Source organism: Antechinus flavipes, chromosome 2 (assembly GCF_016432865.1).
Source record: "Antechinus flavipes isolate AdamAnt ecotype Samford, QLD, Australia chromosome 2, AdamAnt_v2, whole genome shotgun sequence".
In the NCBI taxonomy this organism is placed as follows: Eukaryota; Metazoa; Chordata; class Mammalia; order Dasyuromorphia; family Dasyuridae; genus Antechinus; species Antechinus flavipes.
The window spans coordinates 631,855,094-631,876,991 of NC_067399.1; the positions used below are offsets into that span (position 1 = coordinate 631,855,094).

Below are 21,898 nucleotides of genomic sequence, written 5' to 3' on the forward strand. Positions count from 1 at the left end.
TTTAAAAGTAGTGTGTGGAATTTTATTTTTTACACACACACACATTTTATTAAAGCAACTGATATCAAGTGGAGATTCATGCCTTCGTATACAGTGATTATGTGTTCTGTATATGTGGAAATGCTTTTTTTGTTCAATTTCTGAGTAAAAACAATATTAAAACACTACATTTCAGTAATGTATGTAACAAAAGTTTCTCATGGTATTGAGAAATGTGAGTTGTTAATAGTGCAGTTGGGTGGATTTGAGTCTGGTGAATTACCATACCAAGAGGTAAGAGTCCTACTGTTCCCACGCATGCATCCTGTGTTGAACTTTTAAATGATCAGGATGATGTCATATGAATAACATTAGAACCCAATGGGAATGTTTTGTTTAACCTGGCAATGGAAATTGGAGTGGGGGAGGGGAGGTACATGTGCTCAAATATTTGAAAAGGGTTTTATCTTTAAGAAAGATTAGACTTCTGTGGGAATCTAGTAGGACCCACAAGTAAAAGTTACAAGAAAGTAGAATTTGACTAATAGGAAAAACTTTTCCTGAATTAGAGCTCTGAAAGTGGAGTAAATGGTGATAGTGAACATTTCAGTGTAGGTGTTCCCAAGCATAGGCAGGATGATCCCTGAGAAGGGGAGACAGTCAGGAGTTAGAGATGGTCTCCTTAGTCACTTTGAAGTCCATTATTTGATTATTTCTGTTCTAATCCACACTATCTTCATCTTTGCACTTTGGGGATCTAGAGTTAGGAATTTTTAACTTCCCAAGCTTTCTAATTACCTGCTTATATTGATGGCTAATTTGTCATCAGAAAAATGTGAGAACAGAAAGCAAATCTATACATAAATGCAGGTACTAAATGTGTTTTCCTGAAGGTTCCCTTCTAATCAGATCCCTTTTTTGCCAACTATGGTGAAAGTTGTCTGAATTAGTATGTTGCTGTTCAGTCATCCCCTTTGCAGTTTTCTTGGCAAAGATACTGGAGTGCTTTGCCATTTCCTCCTGCAGCTCATGTTGTAGTTGAACTACTGAAGCAAACAGGTTTGGTGACTTGTCCAGAGTCACACAGCTAAGAAAGTTGGTCTTCTCTGACTTCGGGTCCAATACTTTCTCTACTGTACCACCTAACTGCCCCTGAATTGATGTGATAACCATTCAAATTCTTAACTTATCATTGAAGTTTTCTCTATTTTAAATAAATTATAACCTTTAGTATAATTTGATCTTTGATAATTAAAACACAGATTTTATATTTTTCCTTTATTAATATTCTCAGCCAGAAAAGCATAATTTAATAATTTCAAAATAATTTTAAAAATTAAAATTCATCTTGTAGGTACTGTCAAGAAATGTGGCTTGTTGAAGATCATTCATGAGAAGTACAAGACCAATAAAAAAGTTGTGGATCCTGTTGTGTCTAATTTCCTTCAATCATTTGAAACCGCCATTGAATATAACAAAGAAGTAGAGCCCCTCCTAGGGAGAGCACAGGTGAGCCTGAAAATGGATTTGATACTATGCTTTTGTTTGGAATCATACAAAACATCTGTTGACTCCCAGAGCCTTACTTGACCCTCGGGTGGCAAGTAAGAACTGCTGAATGAATTTGTTCTATAACCAGTGTCTTTACTATAATTTAGTAGAGAGTAGTCTGAGAACAAGGATTAAAGATTAGATCTTGGAATTACCAGCCTTGGGGCATGTAATTTGCTAGTTTTGACCTCATGCATAGAGACCTTTACTCTGGAACAGGAAAGTGTTTTTTGGGTCCCTCATACCAATCCTGAGAGAAGGTATATATAAAGATTTGAACTCTGGGCTAAATTGATATTATTTGAGAACGTGGGGTTTTTCTAAATTACCTCCTATCTGGTCTGGGATCCGAATCCATGTTCCATCATTCTTTCCAAAATCATCCCAGGGCTCACTTCTTTTCTTATCCAGCGTATCTTCCAAAAATAGCCTATTAATTTTGTGACTCTTGTGCTTAAGCAGGGACGAGTGATCTTTATTGCGTAATTTAACAAGTCTAAACACTTTCTGTTTCAAGATCCTCCATAATCTAGCCTCCCCTTATATCCTTATAGTCTCTGAATGCTTCCCCACCTTTTCAATCAAGCTAGCCTCCTCACTTGCTGTCCTCTGTCCTTGTGCCCTCCAGCCTGAAATGCCTACTTTCATTCTCTTTGACAGGCAAATTCCTGCCCATCTTTTTGTCACTTCTTTTTGAGTAGAATGAAAGCAGAGACTCTTCTATTCTTCCTAAGTGCCCTCTAGCCCCTGGCACAGTCTCAGGTGTATAGCAGGGGCTGCATAAACACTTGTAATTGATGAATCTTAGCACCTCTTGATTCTTCTTGCCCTACTTAATGGATTCTGTGGCCGGGGTATCATTTCACTACATGTCTGTGTTCACTACATGGGAAGTACTGTCAGTAACAGTATTCCCAAGTTCATTAACTTCTCTGTGAAAGGGCAAATGATTGTTGTTTTCATACTGAGAAATTAAGATTAAACCTGATACAAAACTTTGAACTACTTGAAAAAGTAAACATACCATACAAAGGCATTATCATTACCCTAATGCCTGTTAAATTAATCCAATAAACATTTAAATATTTGTCTTGAAAGCTACTATTCTTCCCTAATTTTTATGAGTCTTCTTTTCTAAACAATATGTTCAAATCTTAAATGTCCAAGTATAAGAGTCTGTTTCATTGGACTATGCACTTCACTAAGATAAAACTATCTCTACTCTTGATTCTTTCTCCTTCACCATGTCTCGGGTTCAGTTTCTAATAGTCACTCAGTAAATATTTCCACATCATTAGGCCAAGATCCTGAAATCCACTTATCACAAATACCTTCTCCCTCACAGTCCCATATTTACAGAAAACCAAATAAGAGTGGAAGACTTTTCATAGTCAGTTCTCAAAATCTGACCAGCTTGAGCTTCTGCGACTCACAGCTGTTAGACTCAAAGTAAGTTCTTGCTGCTTTACTGAAAAAATCAGTTGTAATTTTCAGTTTTCTGAGTAAGCAAGTTCTCTTCTAGTTTCTGAATAAGTGATAGAAGAGATGGTTGGAGAAGAAATGAAGACAAGGTTGGGGCATATTGATATAAGGGCTTCTGATCTTCACATCACTTTTTTTTTGTTTGTTTGTTTGTTTGTTTTGTTTTGTTTTTTACTGTTTTTCTTTTGTAGGAAAACTTGAATCCCTTGGTGGTCCTGAACTTATTTAAGAGAATCCCAGCTGAAGATATCCCTCTCCTTCTAATGAATCCAGAAGCAGGGAAGCCCTCTGACCTGATTCTCACGCGGCTCCTGGTGCCTCCTTTGTGTATCCGACCCTCTGTTGTGAGCGATCTGAAGTCAGGCACAAATGAAGACGACTTGACCATGAAACTGACAGAAATCATCTTCCTTAATGATGTCATCAAAAAGGTGAGTATTACAGAATAATTGGGAGGATTAGGGCACGTGTGTGTAAGAGTGGAAATCAGGGGACTTCTGCTTATGCTCTTCTGCTTTTCAGCATCGGATATCAGGCGCCAAAACCCAAATGATCATGGAAGATTGGGACTTCCTGCAGCTCCAGTGTGCCCTCTACATCAATAGTGAACTCTCAGGAATACCCCTCAATATGGCACCTAAGAAATGGACCAGAGGTTTTGTTCAGCGATTGAAAGGAAAACAAGGTAGGTCTAATTTTTTCTCCTTTCTCTGTTCAGTAATGTGCAAATTGTCAGCAGGCAGTGTCCTGAGGCATATGTGAAAACCAGGTCTATTACCAGAGAAATGAACTTGCATATGGAATACAAAGAGTTCAATCATTCTAGAAGTTTGCATATTTATGCCAGTACAACAAAAAAGGGAGGAGAAACAAGGAGGAACGTGGCATGTGAAGGGACAGAATACAGTAAGCTCTCCTGAGGAATGGACTAAGGCAGTGGCAGAAGCCATGTTCTTTTCCTTTGGGAACCACTAGACTATGAAGATGGGAGGGTCTGCTTCTTTGCAAAGAACTCAGCTGCACAAGCATTATCCCCTCCTGGCACAGATGGGTTGGCACCTGTCTTGCCTCCCAAGGGGGAGGAGAACCTTAATCCTTGGGTATTTTGCATTTGCCATTTCCAGAAGAGTCAGGCTGGACATGTAAACATACACCAGGTAGAAGTCATAGTTACTTGGGAAAAAGAGCCCAGCCCACAGACTCAAGCTATCCCTTCCATTTTGTTTCTAAGGGCGCTTTAGAGGAAATCTCTCTGGAAAAAGGGTAGACTTTTCTGGCAGGACAGTCATCTCGCCTGACCCCAATCTCCGGATTGATGAAGTAGCTGTGCCGGTTCACGTGGCCAAAATATTAACCTTTCCTGAGAAGGTAAGCTTGGTCAAAGGTGCTTCGATTGCGTTCCATTTAAAAAGTCATCCATCTCGATCCAAGGGAAATGCATTTTGTTATTTTTCACTGGTTTTCAGTTGTGTCTGACTCTGTGACCCCATTTGGGATTTTCTTGACAAAGATACTGTATTGTCGTAGTTTGCCATTTTCCTCTCCAGCTCATTTTACAAATGAGGAAACTCAGGCAAACAGTTAAGTGACCTGCCCAGAATCACACAGCTGGTAAATCTCTGGGGCCAGATCTGAAGATGAGTCTCCCTACTCTATTCCTGGCTTTCTGCCCACTGCCTCACTCAGAGTTATGTATGTTCTGTATTTTACAGCTGTAAGGGGCATTTTAAATAGGATTCTAGGTATATCTCTGGCATAATACTGTGAGGAAAGGTAATTTCCTTCTTGGTGATTCCTAATTAGCAGTAGGTCAGAGACATGTTTGAAAGAGCCTATTGTATCTCTTAGATCTTCCACTAAAATTGCTGTGTTTTCTTTAATACTGAGCTCCTTGTCAAGCCAAAAAAAGAACTTTTGATGCTGGAGTCATTACACATTTTAATAACAAATACACGCACTCACATGAATGTTATGGAATATTATCGTTCTGTAAGAAATGACCAGCAGGATGAATACAGAGAGGCTTGGAGAGACTTACATGAACTGATGCTAAGTGAAATGAGCAGAACCAGGAGATTATTATACACTTCAACAATGATATTATGAGGATGTATTCTGATGGAAGTGGATTTCTTTGACAAAGAGACCTAACTGAGTTTCAATTGATCAATGATGGACAGAAACAGCTACACCCAAAGAAAGAACACTGGGAAATGAATGTAAACTGTTTGCATTTTTGTTTTTCTTCCCGGGTTATTTTTACCTTCTGAATCCAATTCTCCCTGTACAACAAGAGAACTGTTCGGTTCTGCAAACATATATTATATCTAGGATTACTGCAACATATTTAACATATATAGGACTGCTTGCCATCTAGGGAGGGGGTGGAGGGAGGGAAGGGAAAAATCGGAACAGAAGCGAGTACAAGGGATAATATTGTAAAAAAATGACCCTGGCATGGGTTCTGTCAATAAAAAGTTATTATAAAATAAAATAAAATTTAAAAAAACCAAATACACACACTCAGAGACATATAAAATACACTTTTTATTGAACAAATTGGCCCATTTTTCAAGAATTTTAGTTAGTAGACTACATGGAGTATTCTCTTTTCTAATTATTATTTAATTTAAAGAACATAAAAATTAGTAGCTGTAGCAACAGAAACATGAAAATCAAACCATTCATAAAAAAGAATTTTCTTTTTTTCATTTTGGTCCTATAGGTAAATAAAGCAAACATCAATTTTATGAGGAAGCTCGTTAGAAATGGTCCTGAAGTTCATCCAGGAGCCAACTTCATTCAACAACGACACATGCAAATGAAAAGGTACTGTCTTTTGACTAAATTTATTTGCCTCTTGGTAGCTAAAGTTCTATAACTGAAGCATTTTCATTTTTAGCCATGGAACTTAATTGCAGAATTTAGAATTTTCCATTTCCTTGTTTGGCCTTATGGAATTTGTACTGTGTTTGAGTTTAAGAATTTTTTAATATTGCAGCATGGTTTTATTGGTACTATTTTTGCCCTATAACCAAAAAAAAGTTTACCATTTTTGTTTGATCTTTAAATACATATTGGTAGATTGGTAGAGTATTCAATAGTACTTTTTCTTTTAGTTCAAACAGTGAAAATTTAGTAGTGTATAAATTAGTACAGAAAAGCTAAGCCTTCTGAACTTTTACATAGTCAGGCCAGATTTCACTTGCTTAGATTTTTCCAAAGAACATCAACTCCAGTTCATCGTACTTTCCTTCTTGGTAGACATTTTATATTAAAAAAAAAAAAAAAAGTCATGGAAAGGATAGGTTGCTATTAATAAGCTTTGATTTTGGGAGGAAAAGTTCTTTGAATTTTTTTCTGAGAAATATTGACTTTTGGCATAAGGTTTCTGAAGTACGGAAATCGGGAGAAGATGGCTCAAGAACTCAAGTATGGTGACATCGTAGAGAGACATCTCATAGACGGTGATGTGGTACTATTCAACCGACAGCCTTCACTACACAAATTGAGCATCATGGCTCACTTAGTGAGTATAGAATTTTATTTTCTGTTAAATGGAAGCTGTTTTGTAAATACACTGCAGCATAGAACCTCAAATTCTTGGCTTCTAGTAGACACAGTAATCTTAACATATTTTCAAAATTTTTCCCTTCCCTTTTGGTTTTCTGAAACTTCAATTTCTTCTATGTTCTGTGAATCTTGACAGCATAGTATTATCTTGAGAAAATAAATAGAGAGAGACTGGATGAAAAAAAACTAATTGAAATAATCTCATGGACCAAAGGGCATGAAACTCTCTTTGTAATGGAATAGCAGAAAATTCATGTTACTTTTTGAAATTTTTTATTTTAATAAGTTAAAAAGTCATGGTTATTGAAATGATTTGTCTTTTCAGTACTTCATTAAGATATAGCCTTCTTTGTTTATTTTATAATTGGGCTTACAGTGACAGTGGTAATTTTTTTTAAAGATTTAAAGTGGAAGAGATCTGCAATTTTAATTCAAAACATTAAAAAATTTCTTTGAATTAGTTGAATTTATATGAACTCATTATAACACGTACATGTTTTAAAAAGGATTGTGTAAGCAATCTTAAGTTTGAGGGATTTGGATTTGGTTTTGTTTTTTTTTTTCAAAGAGGGGGTGGAAATCACTTTGAAAGATACATTATTTGGTACCAGATCACTAAAAAAGAGTTTTAAGATCTGTATGGGATTAGGTTTGGTTGAGGGAAATGTTTGGTTTGAGTTGTTTTTCTTCCCATATCTTTAAAAAATGACTTTCATTTCTCATACAAAATAGTGACATTCACATTATAGTTGAACCTAATAGACTCTCATGAAAATTGCTCATGGGATTTTTATATATATATATCATTCACACAAAACTTGCTTTTCTCTTTGTAGGCAAGAGTAAAACCCCACCGAACCTTCAGATTTAATGAATGTGTCTGTACACCCTACAATGCTGATTTTGATGGAGATGAAATGAACCTTCATCTTCCTCAAACTGAAGAAGCTAAAGCAGAAGCTCTCGTTCTGATGGGGGTAAGTGGGACGCCTTTGTCCAGGGGCAGTGTACCTTACCTGGAAGACCATGGCTTTTGTGCATGGACTCCTTCAGAGGCTTCCTTAGGAACTCATGTCCAGGGAGCTAGGGAGCTAGTTTAGCTATTAATTGGCCTTATTCTTTAATTTGGCCTTTTTTTCTCCATATAAAATTGGTTGATGAGTCTAACTGTAAATATTCCACACTTGGTTATTAATAGGATTTGGAAGGTTATCAGAAATAATGTTCCTGTTCCTCCCCCCATCATTTCAGATGGTTCCTTAGGGAAAATAGAGCAGAATAGCACCAGCCAGTTACAAGTCAAATTGTTCTTTGTTGTTCAGACTGGTGATTTCATTGAGATAAGAGATTCCTGGTGAGAAGACCTCTCTCTCTCATTGTAGATCACCTTTTTTACAGTCTTAAGAAAGTTGCCTGGAACTCTTAAGAGTTAAGTCACTTTCCCAGAGTCACAAAGAGAATGTGTATCAGATGGAATTTGAATCCATATCCTCCTGCCTGTGATACTTGATACGGATATTTGCATAGTTGTCAGGCCGTGCTTGCTGCCTCTTATTATACGTCCTCATTTATTGAGTGTCATCAGGAATTAAGAGGTTCCCCATAAATGAACTTCCCATATAACTTAAGCATGTCCTTCTTAGCTCCAGTATTATTTTATTTGAATAGTAAGAATTCTGAAATACTTTCTACTCTTCTCCTCCTTCTAAAAGAAAATCTACTGACTACAATCAAACCTTTTCTTGATGATATTTAATCTTTTCTTCACTGAACATCATTTATCATTCAGTGATGCCCTCAGAAGCTATTAATGTATGTAGATTTTTTTCAACCCTTCACAAATTGTTTCCAGACTATTAGTGTGTTTAGTTCTTCTGCCAGTATTTTATAATGTCACCTGTTTTCTCCTCTCTAATCTGCCCCTTGTTACTCTGTGTACCTGCCTTTAATAGAAACCTCTTATCCTTTGTCATGTTCTGAGGCTTCAGCTGCCCTTCCCCACCTACAGACATAATGTACTTCTAATTGGCTGCTTCTCTCACTGTGGTTGGAAAATCAGATAATCAAGCTTGTTGGACTTGTTAGTCTAAAACAAAAGTAAATGGACTTAAAGTACCTAAGGCCTTAGGGGCTTTTCCATGATTAAAAGTACATCATATTTTAGTATTCCCTTTTGGGGTTCTTGACTATGTCCTTACCCCAACCCTAGTTAAGGTTATAATCAAAGAAACCTCAAGACAAATGAGTTATAGTTATGTTACATTTTTAGAAAAATGGTCATTTACTATGCTTTAACAGTAGGGAATATGACATGGATTCCAAGCAATTTCCTGCTTTTATATAGGAATATTCCTTGCTAAGAGTGCTGAAGATTGGAGTATTTTTTTCTTTTTGGCCAAGTGCCACTGTTTCTTTTCCTGAACCCTTATGATAGAAACTGACAAGCCATTAGTATTGGAGTTAAAGACCCAAAGACATTAACTTCCTCCCACCACCCTGAAATAACATTGAACCCTGGTGCTTCCTACAGAAAACTGTTTAAAATGCCCATGATCCCTAGGGAATCAGCCTTTTTTTTCCCCCATGATAGCCATTGCCAAGATCAGTCAGATATGGAAGGCTGAGTATGGTGGTACACACCTGTAATCTCTGCTACTAAGAAGACTAGTACATCTGGCCCAAGTTGTAATAGGGCTACAAGGTAATCAGGTGTCCATCCTAAGTCTAGCACAAATATGGAAGCTCCCAAGAACAAGGGAGAGTCATAGTAGAGCTGTGCTAAAAACTGAATGGGTCAAAGCTTCTATACTGAACAGTAGTGGGATTGTGCCTGTGAGTGGCTGGTGTCCTGGCAGAATAGGACAGATGAAGAGTCCCAGTCCCAAAAAAAAAGACTAAGGAGAAAAAGCAGCTATTGTATGTTCTTTCACTTTTTCAAAAGTAAAGGCTAAGGCTAGCCATATGAACCAGATGTGGTCTGTTAGCCAAAGAGAAATTCAACAGATGTGTCTGAGTGATGCTTTAAAATTTTTTTGAATGACATTTTTTGAATTTAAAAAAAAAAAAACAATACTTGATCCTTCAAAAAATTGATTTTTTTGGAATTTATTACTGAGGAATAGGTAACAAATGGTTATTATGCAGTTTGAAAAAAAAAAGCAGTTCTTTTGTAAACCTTTTGAAGAATTGTTGCAAATGATTCTAAACTTGGGTGAATTATGGTGTGTTTGATCTTTTTCTCTTTTAGACAAAAGCAAACCTAGTAACACCAAGAAATGGGGAACCACTAATTGCTGCTATTCAAGATTTCTTGACAGGTATGTCACAGGCCCATTTGAGGAGATGGGAAAGTAGGTACCCATAATATAGTTAGGCATTCAGATGGTTTGTTTTTGTAAAAAAGTATTTTTTTGAAACAGTCACCAAAGTGTATTTTGAACATAGGTACACAGAACTAAAATGTTAGCGCTAAAATAAATCATGCAGATTCTCTATTCACAAGCCTTCTTTTTACAGACCAAGGAACTGGCCAGCAGAGGAAAAGGGATTTGCCCATTGTCACAAAATTAGGTTGTGGGAGAGCTGGTGCTAATCCTGTTGGCCTGGTGTTTTTGTGGTGGTTATGGTTTTTAAGCGTATCTGTAAACAGCCTTTGCTAAAGGTTTTGAATTTGGTTTTCTTCACTTTTTAGGGAAGTGATTATAAAATGTAAAGCATTGCATAAATGTTGGTTGTTTTAGTTGGTTTATTAGTACATTTGCTTGTAATATTTTTTTAGTGACTTCTAAGGTTTATCTTAAAATGTGATCAGTGTATATTTTCTACTAAGTTCATTTTTTTTATATTTTTAAAACTTCTAGGTGCCTATCTTCTTACTCTTAAAGATACTTTCTTTGATCGAGCTAAAGCTTGTCAGATCATTGCTTCCATTCTAGTTGGCAAGGATGAGAAAATTAAAGTTCGTCTTCCTCCCCCAACAATCCTAAAGGTTGGTTTTTAGAAGTTATGACTAGTGTGTGTTTATTGTTGGATTGTCTGTAGCCTGATTAAACCTGTAAATTTTATCTGTAGGCAGGGATTTGAACTCAAAGCCAACTTTGGCTGTTGTAATAAATCCATGATTTCTTCACAAGACAAAAATATATGGAGGAACTCTTAGTTAGCTGATTCTTTATCCTGATGTGTTTTCCCCTTTCAGCCTGTTACCTTGTGGACTGGAAAACAAGTCTTCAGTCTCATCCTTCAACCTAGTGATGAGAATCCTGTGAGAGCCAACCTTCGAACGAAGGGCAAGCAGTACTGTGGCCAAGGGGAGGACCTTTGTGTTAATGACTCCTGTGAGTTTGCCAAAGTTTGCTCTTTAGTGTATACCAACTAGTGAGGAGAAAAGTCCCTGTTCCTTTCTTTCAAAAATTAGGAGGAGGCATTTGAAAGTTCCTGGGTCTTTAGACAAAATGTGCGTTTTTCTTTCTTTCCTATTGTTAGAATACAATACTACAAGCTTTATCTTGAAGAAAACTACAAAATTTCATGCCACAGTTAATATATTTTTCACTAAATACACAATTGTCATAAACATCAGGAACTTCTTAATGCCAACCTCCAGAAATCTGTAATTGACTAGGACACTGTTGTTTGTATTGTGTTCGGTAGTTTAAGGTTTTTATTATTGCCTAAAAACATGCACGTGTGCGTGTGTGTGTGTGTGTGTGTGTGTACTCCTGATTTTCATGGGCTTCATTTAAAACAAAAGTAGGTTGAATGCCTTAAAAGCTTCAGAAATATTAGCATATTTTACTAATTAAAAATTTAGTAATTAAAGAAGGAAGCCTGGTTTTAGAGTCAGGATCAAGGTTTGAAATCTCCTTATTCTATGTGTGATCTCTGAAGATCATCTCCTTCATCTGTAAACTGGAGGATCAGATAAGACCTCTCACTCTAAAGCCATGATTCTATAGAGCCTTAGCCAGAAAAGCATTCACATTTGACCTTGACTTCTGTGGCCCAGGCTTTGGTTTTTGAAGTCCTTGAAAGGTTGTCTCTGCATCAGATATCTCCCTTCCCCCATCTCTAAAGTAACAGTTAATGCTTTGAAGTCTCCTGGCCTTTCTCACTTTTGTTGTCCCCCTTAACTGTGTGATTTGGGGAATGTTTGGCTCTTTTCTTGTCTGTTGGTTCTGGGTGGTGGAACTGCTTTTAGTTTTCAACTTAAATAAGCTGGTCAGAACACAAAAGCCCATTTCTTCTCCTCCAAAAAAAGACAACTTGACCCCAAGTCAGCTATGTATGCATGCCATGTAGGCCTGTCACCTGTGTCATGATAGGTGTTCCTAACTGAGCGCAGCAAGCTAATCTTTGTGCTTGTAGATGTGACCATCCAGAACAGTGAATTAATGAGTGGCAGTATGGACAAAGGAACTTTAGGATCTGGATCCAAGAACAACATCTTTTACATTTTACTGAGAGACTGGGGGCAGATTGAAGCTGCTGATGCAATGTCACGACTTGCCAGGCTGGCACCTGTTTATCTGTGTGAGTACTTCAGGGTCCCCTGTAGGAAGCAATGTGAAAAACACATAATTCACAAATTATACTTTCACACTGAAAAGCTCAATAAAATGGCAAATGGAAAACAGATGTTCTCACCATTTTAGCAGCTTTTTTCTTTTTTTTCTTTCTTTTTTTTTTTTTTGCTATTGTTCCAACATTTCTCTCTCTCTCTCTCTCTCTCTCTCTCTCTCTCTCTTTCTCTTTCTCTCTCTCTTTTTATTTACAAGTTATATGCATGGGTAATTTTACAGCATTGACATTTGCCAAACCTTTTGTTCCAATTTTTCCCCTCCTTCCCCCCCATCCCCTCCCCCGGATAGCAGGTTGACCAATACATGTTAAATATGTTAAAGTATAAATTAAATACAATATAAGTATACATGTCCTAACAGTTATTTTGCTGTACAAAAAGAATCAGACTTTGAAATATTGTACTATTAGCCTGTGAAGGAAATCAAAAATGCAGGCAGACAAAAATAGAGGGATTGGGAATTCTATGTGATGGTTCTTAGTCATCTCCCAGAGTTCTTTCACTGGGTGTAGCTAGTTCAATTCATTACTGCTTTATTGGAAGTGATTTGGTTCATCTCATTGTTAAAGAGGGCCACGTCCATCAGAATTGATGATCATATAGTATTGTTGTTGAAGTATATAATGATCTGGTCCTGCTCATTTTACTCAGCATCAGTTCATATAAGTCTCACTAGTCCTCCCTGTATTCATCCTGCTGGTCATTTCTTATAGAACAATAATATTCATATACCACACTTTATTCAGCCATTCTCCAATTGATGGGCATCCACTCAGTTTCCAGCTTCTAGCCACTACAAAGAGGGCTGCCACAAACATTCTTGCACATACAGGCCCCTTTCCCTTCTTTAGTATCTCTTTGGGATATAAGCCCAATAGTAACACTGCTGGGTCAAAGGGTATACACAGTTTGATAACTTTTTGAGCATAGTTCCAAATTGCTCTCCAGAATGGCTGGATGTATTCACAATTCCACCAACAATGTATCAGTTTCCCTTTTTTCCCACATCCCCTCCCACATTCTGCATTATCTTTCCCTGTCATTCTAGCCAGTCTGACAGGTGTGTATGGTATCTCAGAGTTGTCTTAATTTGCATTTCTCTGATTAATAATGACTTGGAGCATCTTTTCATATGGCTAGAAATAGTATCAATTTCTTCGTCTGAGAATTGTCTGTTCGTATCTTTTGACCATTTATCAATTGGAGAATGGCAGTGTTGCTTTTTTCAAAAGTGAACTTATACCTGGATAAATTATTCATGTCTGTCACTAGAATCAACTGAACATTCACCTGTTTTTCTATATATTTGTGTTTATTTTTTTTTTTAAATGTAAAAACGTTTATTTGGTACGTTGACATTTGCATAGTATTTCACTGATTAAGGTCCACAGCATCTTTACCTTCTCTTCTGCATTGCAGCCAACAGAGGCTTCTCCATTGGAATTGGCGATGTCACGCCTGGCCAGGGACTGCTGAAGGCCAAATATGAATTACTGAATGCTGGCTACAAAAAATGTGATGAATATATCGAAGCCTTGAACACAGGCAAACTTCAGCAGCAGCCTGGGTGCACTGCAGAGGAGACATTAGAGGTGAGGCCTTCTGTCAGAGAACCTAATTGCCAAAAAGGAGTTCTGTTGGATTAATGATTGTGAGGAGACATGGCACAGCTGAAGGTAGTTCTGGTTATTTCTGTAATCACTGGATCTGGATTCTAGTCCTGGTTCCCATTATCTACCGTAACCTTGGGCCAATCATCTTAGCTGTTAAGAGATCTCAATGTCCTGATATGAACAACCAGAACTAAATTATTTCTAAGTTATGATTGTTTCTCTTTTGGTTCAAACATTCAAGGTCAAGAAACTCTAGACATTTGTTCATTTGGCCACTTGGGGTTGCTCTTGTTTCATCTGAGTATTTAGGGCCCATTCTATATTTGTTTCTTAGCATTTCTGTTCCATCTTCAGCATGGACACATCGTCATATCATCACTGTTAGAATAGAAGCTGACACTACTGCTTTGGAAATGGGTGATTTTCGAAAGAGCTAAAAACTATGTAAAAAAGCCTGTTTTTCAAATTACATTACCTGCTACTCTAGATTTTATACAGCTTTCATTGGCATTGTCAGAATAATTGCCAAGTGTTAACATTCTGAAGAGATGGTCTTTAAGAAATCAAGCTTAGCAGCCTAATTCTAAAAATAGCCTTTTCTCTCCTTTCTCTCATTTTTTTTCTTTTTCTCTCTTTCTCTACCTTCCCTTTTTCCCCTCTTTCTCTCCTCCTCCCCTTAACTGTCTTTCTTCTTCTCTCTCTCTTTCCCCCTCTTCCTCTCCTTTTATTTTTTTGGACAACATTCTATACTATAAATGCACTTGATGGCCTACACTGTGGAAAAATTTCCCAAAGTCACAAGCCCTGACTAACTCATCTGAGTTGTTCCTTTTCTTTTTTTTTCCCAAAGAGTATTATACTTTTTCAAATATATATAGTTTTCAACATTCATTTTTGTAAGATCTTGTGTCCCAAATTTTTCTCCCTCCTCACTTCTTCACTCTCCAAGACAGCAATTAATTTGATATAGATTAAGTATATTTCCATATTTGTCATGTTATGCAAGAGAAATCATATCAAAAGGAAAAAAACCGTGAGAATGAAAAAGCAAACAGAGTAACAAACAGAATCTATAGTTTTCTCTGGTGGTGGATGGCATTTTTCATCCCAAGTCTGTTGGAATTGGCTTGGATCACTGTACTGCTGAAAAGAGTCATGTCCATCAAAATTGAACACACAGTTTTGTTGCTGTGTATACAGTGTTCTCTTGGTTCTACTCACTTCACTTAGCATCAGTTCGTGTAAGTCTCTCCAGGTCTCTCTAAAATCATTCTGCTGATCATTTCTTATAGATCAATAATATTCTATAACATTCATATACCATAACTTAATTCAGCCATTCCTCAGCTGATGGACATCCACATGACCATTCCAGTTCCTTGCCAGTACAAACATTTTTACACATGTGGGTCTTTTTTCCTCCTTTATAATCTCTTTGGGATACAGACCCAGTAATGAAACTGCTAAGTCAAAGAGTATGTATAATTTTATAGCCCTTTGGGCATAGTTTTAAATGAGTCATTTTTAAAGTCTGGGACTTGTTGAAAAGTTGGACAAAAAAAAAATAGAGATAATTCAGTATTCCAATTTAGTTTTATAAAGATGAGTTTTAGAATTTGTCATACTCGTAACTGATGCATATGTAATATTCAAACTCTTGTGTCTATCTTTCTGTGGAAATCTTAGGCATTAATCCTTAAGGAGCTCTCTGTGATCCGAGACCACGCTGGCAGTGTTTGCCTCCGAGAGCTGGATAAGAGCAATAGCCCTCTTATCATGGCCCTTTGTGGCTCTAAAGGTAAGTTTGCCAGGAAAGGGGCTTCTTCAGCTGACTCAGCTTTTCTAAGAATTAATCTGCAAAATAAATTAATAAAAATTTTAAAGACAGAGAGAAGATATTTGGTCTAGTACTAAGAGCAAATCATTAGGTTTTTTTAAAGAATGAGGTAGGGGAGGATTAGCTACTTTCCTTTTAAGGAATTTATCTTTTTTTAAAAATTCAATTTTATTTTCCATTCTGCATTCTCTCTCCTCCATCTCTTCCCCTGTAATAAATATGTATGGTCATGTAAAACAAATTCCTGCATTAGCCATGTCCGGATAAAGGAAAAAGAAGAAAAAATGCTTCTGTCTGCTCTCTTGAATTCATGAAGTGGAGGTGGATAGCATGTTTTATCATGAGTCCTTTGTAATTATGGTTGATCGTTGTGCTGATCAGCATTACTAAATTTTTCAGAGTTGATTATATTTTCATTATTTGTCATTGTATAAATTACTTTCCTGATTCTGCTCTCTTTTGCATCAGCTCATACAAGCCTTCCCAGATTTTTCTGAAACCCTGCATTTGTAGCATGATAGAATTACATCACAATCTTATACCTTAACTTGTTCTGCCGTATTCCTCAATTGATGGACACACTGTTTCTATTTTTTTGTTTGTTTTTTGAGCATAAGATCAAATAGTGGTGTCACTGGGACAAAGGAAATATAGTTTGATAGCTTTGGGGGCATAGTTCCAAATCTGCAGATCTGCAGTATTTTTTGGTCATCAAAGATAATCAACTCTCAGGTTGGATTCCTGATCTGTTTCTCTAGGTTCTTTCATTAATATATCCCAAATGATTGCTTGTGTGGGACAGCAGGCTATCAGTGGTTCTCGTGTGCCAGACGGCTTTGAGAATAGATCCTTACCTCACTTTGAGAAGCACTCAAAGGTAAGCATGATTAGAACCAGCAAGATTCAGGAAAATCCATCAGGAACTTAGACTGAAGTCGGTGAAATTTAAGATAACATAGTTTCCATATGATATTACTGAATAGTTTTTTAAGGTGTTTGCAGCTTGACTCAAATAGATGTGTAGGTTGGTCACATAGAACATAGCTGCATTCCTCTAGGTATTGTAGCTTCCCTGTAGAAGAAAAGACTCAGCCCAAATCTGAGTAATTAAATTGAAGCTGTTTAAGGTCTAGTGAGATGTACAGATTATAATCTGTGTTTGTGCTTGGGTTTTTTTCCAAGTGCTTAAATATGTGTTAGGACTGAAAGTATTACTCAAAGAATTGGGGATGTTGAGCTCCCTAATATTCCTTTGCTCAGTGTTGAGCAGCTTCTTTAATGCTTTAAAAACACATAGGTGACCATTGATCTAGTAACTCACAGTTACCTGCTCACTGCTATGTAACATGTAGCTTAGCATAACTCATTCTAACCAGGCTTAGGTAAGATTATTTTATCTTTAAGGAAGAAGTATAAATAAAACCTGTGGCTTAGGGATCAATGGGTAATGTATGCATTGTCTTGAATCCTTATAACATCCTTGTTGGGTTGAGGATATGCATTTTGGAGTATATTTTATAATTATGAACCTTGGAAGGAGAGGTTAGAATATTAGTAACTGAGTAGCTAAAAATCAAGGGGTCCAAGTTCTAATCTTGGGTCTGCCACTAACTTTGATATTAGGTAAGTCAGTGTACTTCTGAGCCTCTGTTTCCTCATTTCTAAAATGAGGGAGTCCATAGGAGTTTGAGCCAGAATGGACCTTGCAGACCATCTTTTCCATCACCCTTAACCAGAGAAGGAAGTAGAGGCACTTAGAATCCTTAGATTATAAGTCAGGCCCCTTTCCCATCACTTAGATGGGAAGATACCAATTGAAGGTCTCATCCAAACCTCAATTTCTGTGTTTATATTTTTCTCTTCATAGCTTCCTGCTGCCAAAGGTTTTGTTGCTAATAGCTTCTATTCTGGTTTGACACCAACGGAGTTTTTCTTCCATACAATGGCTGGCAGGGAAGGGCTGGTTGACACAGCTGTCAAGACGGCTGAGACAGGATATATGCAGGTAAGTGGAGGACTTTCAAGCGCTGATGTGTTTCACACATGTGCTCTCATTTCTCTAGTCTTGGCTTAAAAAGCAGGTCCTTTGATTCCAACTCTTTGTTCCATATGATCCCATTGGGCAGGATGCACTCTTGTCAGGCAGAGCAGGTACCTGACAGTCGATACAGCAGACAGCCAGCCTCAGGCAGGTGCTTCTCCTCTAGGACCCCTCCTCCATACAGTGATTGCAGGATCAGGTTAGGCCTTAGGCTATTTGGTCTCCCACTAGAATACGCACTATTCCATAGTGCCAGACTTCTCATAGGAGTACTGGAGAGTTGTGTGAGTCAGGTTGTGTATCCTAACAAACCAGACAGCTGACTAGGGGCCTGGAGCATCTAGGCAGAACCTGAGCATTTGAATATTACTGATAAAAGCATAATCTTAAATCCTGGTTACCTGAATTTGTACATTCATATGGGTATCTTTTGCTTTTTCAGTGCTTACATTTCAGAGTATCCCTGCAGTCTGCTCCTCCTCCAAGAGAGCCTTCCTTTGTAACAAAGAATTTAAGGGAGGGCAGGATTAGAAGGGGGGCAAAAATCAGTTCAAAAACACTGACTCAGTCTGTTGTGCTCAGCAGCATTCCCCCTCTGCAGAGAAGCACAGAAGCAAGCCCTTCTTGTGGCTCTTCCTGGGTTCAGAGCTCACTCCTTGTCACTGCTCTTTGTTGTGCTTCCTGTTTATATTGTTACATCAGCTCAGATAAGTCTTCCCATATGTTGATCACATTCCTTGCTTCTTATAGCATAGTCATAATCCATTGCATGGCCATGCCGCTAAAAATCATTTTCTAACAAAAAGTTGTTTCTTATTTTACTGCAAGTTAGATCTGGAGAACTGTGAGAGGCTGTGAAGTAAGTTTGCCACTGTTGTCTTAATATATTTTGGGTGTTTTATCTTTGCCTTTTTGATGTAGAAATGATAAATTTCCCAGAGCAATATATCAGTGTACAAAAATGAGTCTGGTGCAAGGTATTTTTTTATTCTGAAGTTTCCTAGAAGGAGTTGCTGCTTATTGGTCCAAATACGATGTTATCCCTGTTCCTTTTATTCTGTCCCTGGTGAGGGACATTGACCCAGTTCTCAGTAATGCATGTAGGAGCGTACAGGAGGTCTGGCTCAGATTTTTTTTTTTGGTAAATGCATAGCCTTTGCATTGATATAAACCCTAGGAGATTGAAGACAAAGTTAGAGCTGGCTCAGAACACTGGGTTTAAATAGTGTGTATTTTGAAATGTATTGTATCCGGACATTTACAGACACAAAGAGTTCTAAAGGATATGGTGTATGTGAAATCCCAATACATCTGTCATGACAATTTTATATCTATTCTAATTTGGTGGGGTGGGGGATTGGAGAATGTTTTTGATGTGTTTGAATAGGACAGCCTTTTTTATCCTATAAGTAGTTATGTTAAAAGTTTGAATAAATTCACTTTATGGACACATAATCCTTTCACAGCAGCCCTAATTTTGTTTCTTCTTCATTTTTTCCTTAGAGAAGGCTTGTGAAATCTCTTGAAGATCTCTGCTCACAATATGATCTTACTGTCAGAAGCTCAACTGGTGATATTATCCAATTTATTTATGGTGGTGATGGCTTGGATCCCGCAGCCATGGAGGGGAAAGATGAGCCTTTGGAGTTCAAAAGAGTGCTTGATAACATCAAAGTAAGATTTAACCTGTCTTCTAGATTTGGAGCTGGGATTAAAGCAAGGGTGCAGCTTTAACATGCAAGTGCCGCCTTAAGACTATACAGCAGCCAAGAATACCTTAGCCTTGTACTTCATCCTTTGATGAAGTCACCTTCTGTGATCTGGAGCATGAGTTTGGATTTTGTAAAAATCAGAAATTTTATCCATATCCAATATTAGCATTCAATTCAGCGCTTGCCTAAAACCACAGACAATTTGTACAAAGTCACCGGAAAAAATAGTCCTATTTTCTTTTTGTATCTCTTTAGGATTGGGAAACTTAGCTAATTTAAGCAAACTGATGAGCTGCTAAACTTTTAGATGTACATATTCTGGTTGGCTAACTTTCTTATTTCTTTATGAAATTTTCTTTCATTTAATGCTACTCCTATTTTCTTTCATTTTAATCTTGAGGCAGTCTTCCCATGCCAGAGTGAACCAGCTCTCAGTAAAAATGAATTGGTGCTAACAACTGAATCTATCATGAAGAGAAATGAATTCCTCTGCTGCCAGGACAGCTTTCTTCAGGTAAATACAATTTTACATGCTGTGGTTTTCCTAAACAAGATTGCATTTCAACTATTTTTGGTTGAGAACTACTCAGTAGATTTTTTGCTGTTTAATATAATATTCCTTTATCAAATACTCAATATTGTGTTTTTTACCTAGACAGATTTTTTTTTATTCCAACATGAATTTTTTTTTTTTTTTTTTTTTTTTGTGTGTGTGTGCATGCCTTTTACTTGAGCTACAGATGCTCTTGTATTATTTTACTTAGCAAGTGGAGAAAAATGCTGCAAGTGAAATAAGTGATTTTTTTTTTTAAAAACCCTTTGAATCTTCCCTTTTTGCTTTTCTTATCTTTCCTCTTAGTGATTCTGTATCCAAGGAATTTGTAGGCCCTCCTTGTGGGATAATTGACTTTATGACAGTATTATGGATCCATAACATTGGGTAGCTGTCTAAAATGAGGAAAAGCAGAATTTCATTAGCCTTCCTTCCCCACCTCCTTTTTTTCTTATTATGATAGAGCATAAGGTAACAAGGATCTTATGGTAAAGAGCTTTTCTTAGCTCATGTGCAGTTCAAATAACTACATGGGGCCAGGAGGTAAATTGAAGTCCAAAGTATACAGATAATGTAGCTTTAAGAAATCATACCTCTATAAATTAAGAATGCAATAACAGAATTTTAGGTTTGGTTAAGACACTCTCCTTTTGATTTCATTGATGAGTTGTAAGGTGGAGGGAGAAAGGAACACTCATGTGAATTTTTAAGACATGTAAAAGCAGGAATATTTCTTAGTCTTTTTCCAGGGGATCTAGTTCAGACTTGCATACTACATTTATACATTATCATATTAATTTCTCTTATCTTTCTATTTACTTTTTTATTTTTCCTTAATATTAACCCAGACAGCTTATAAGGCACAAGTGAAGTAATGCTTTTAGCATGTTTTGTGATTTGTGCACATGGTTGTTTTAAACTGGAAACTATAGGGTTTTTTTTGTTGTTGTTGTTTTGTTTTGTTTTTTTAATGTTTATATATATAGATACACACATGCAAACGCACACCCCTGCATACATATACACATATCTTTCCTATCCCTGCTAATTCTTTGCTTTAATTATGCTCCTTAACTTGTTGGAGCTACAGTTATTTATAAGAATTTTAGATTTACTTGATTTCTCTAATTTTTTATGCTTTGAGTTCTGGGAAATTTAACTTTTTTGTCATGGTTTCCTTTTCATTTTGGGGAAAGGATAGGTGAAATTATCTCTTAAAAGATAATGTTTGCCCAGACTTCCTGGTTAGGCCAAGGCTTCCCCACTTGACAAGGAGTTTTCCAGTTCTGTCCAGTGTTACCAGTGCTCCTGTAGAGACAGCCTTGAGCATAGCAGAGCTGTGGGCTGCAACTGTGGACCTAATGACAGTTACCCCCATGTAGGTGGTTTATCTAGCCAGGCTGGTCTCCTCTGGTTGCCTCTCAAGTCGTATATGTAGTTGGTTTAGCTACATCATATAGCAGATTTCTGGTCTCATTGCACAGATCCCAGACTCCTTTTCTCTAGAGGAATGTGCTCCTGGTAACTTGCCCATTCAAGGAACCACTGAAAGACTATTTCTGTTGTCAAGAGCCTACATCTTGAAAGTGCAGCAACTGTGCTGTGGTTCTTTATGGGTGGAATAAAATATACTCTATTTTACCTTGCCTCTTATTGCCACCCTCTTTACTGCCCCCTCATCCTCAAGAGATTGAATAACAGCTGACATTCCAGGATCCAGAGAACTTTCAGGAAAGGGATGGGGAAAAGGCCTTCTTAGTCCATAAGTAGATTTGGTACAAAAGAACAACCCAGGGGAAGGTGCTGGTGAGAGGTCTTCAGTACCAGAGTTTCCTGATAATTTCACAAAGGGGGAAAGGATTGAATTCAAAGAGAAGTCAGATATTTATCTCATTCCAGTTTGTAGTCCAGTGAGAATAATTAAGCCTAATCCAAGACATAAGCTTTGGCACTTACTTGTTATTGTTTTTGTCCTT

General features: G+C 37.2%; 1 protein-coding gene across 1 annotated transcript in view; it reads left to right on the forward strand.

The window, feature by feature from the left end:
* POLR3A (RNA polymerase III subunit A) overlaps window positions 1-21,898 on the forward strand; it is a 42,315-nt gene that overhangs the window by 7,648 nt on the left and 12,769 nt on the right. Inside the window, exons 5-21 of the mRNA XM_051982021.1 lie at window positions 1,334-1,488; window positions 3,204-3,443; window positions 3,535-3,697; window positions 4,244-4,380; window positions 5,738-5,841; window positions 6,400-6,541; window positions 7,422-7,562; window positions 9,833-9,902; window positions 10,446-10,573; window positions 10,784-10,922; window positions 11,953-12,117; window positions 13,586-13,758; window positions 15,466-15,577; window positions 16,375-16,493; window positions 17,484-17,621; window positions 19,161-19,331; window positions 19,770-19,883. Of these exons, the coding sequence (XP_051837981.1) occupies window positions 1,334-1,488; window positions 3,204-3,443; window positions 3,535-3,697; window positions 4,244-4,380; window positions 5,738-5,841; window positions 6,400-6,541; window positions 7,422-7,562; window positions 9,833-9,902; window positions 10,446-10,573; window positions 10,784-10,922; window positions 11,953-12,117; window positions 13,586-13,758; window positions 15,466-15,577; window positions 16,375-16,493; window positions 17,484-17,621; window positions 19,161-19,331; window positions 19,770-19,883 (2,411 nt within the window). The remainder of the gene's footprint in view (window positions 1-1,333; window positions 1,489-3,203; window positions 3,444-3,534; window positions 3,698-4,243; window positions 4,381-5,737; window positions 5,842-6,399; window positions 6,542-7,421; window positions 7,563-9,832; window positions 9,903-10,445; window positions 10,574-10,783; window positions 10,923-11,952; window positions 12,118-13,585; window positions 13,759-15,465; window positions 15,578-16,374; window positions 16,494-17,483; window positions 17,622-19,160; window positions 19,332-19,769; window positions 19,884-21,898) is intronic.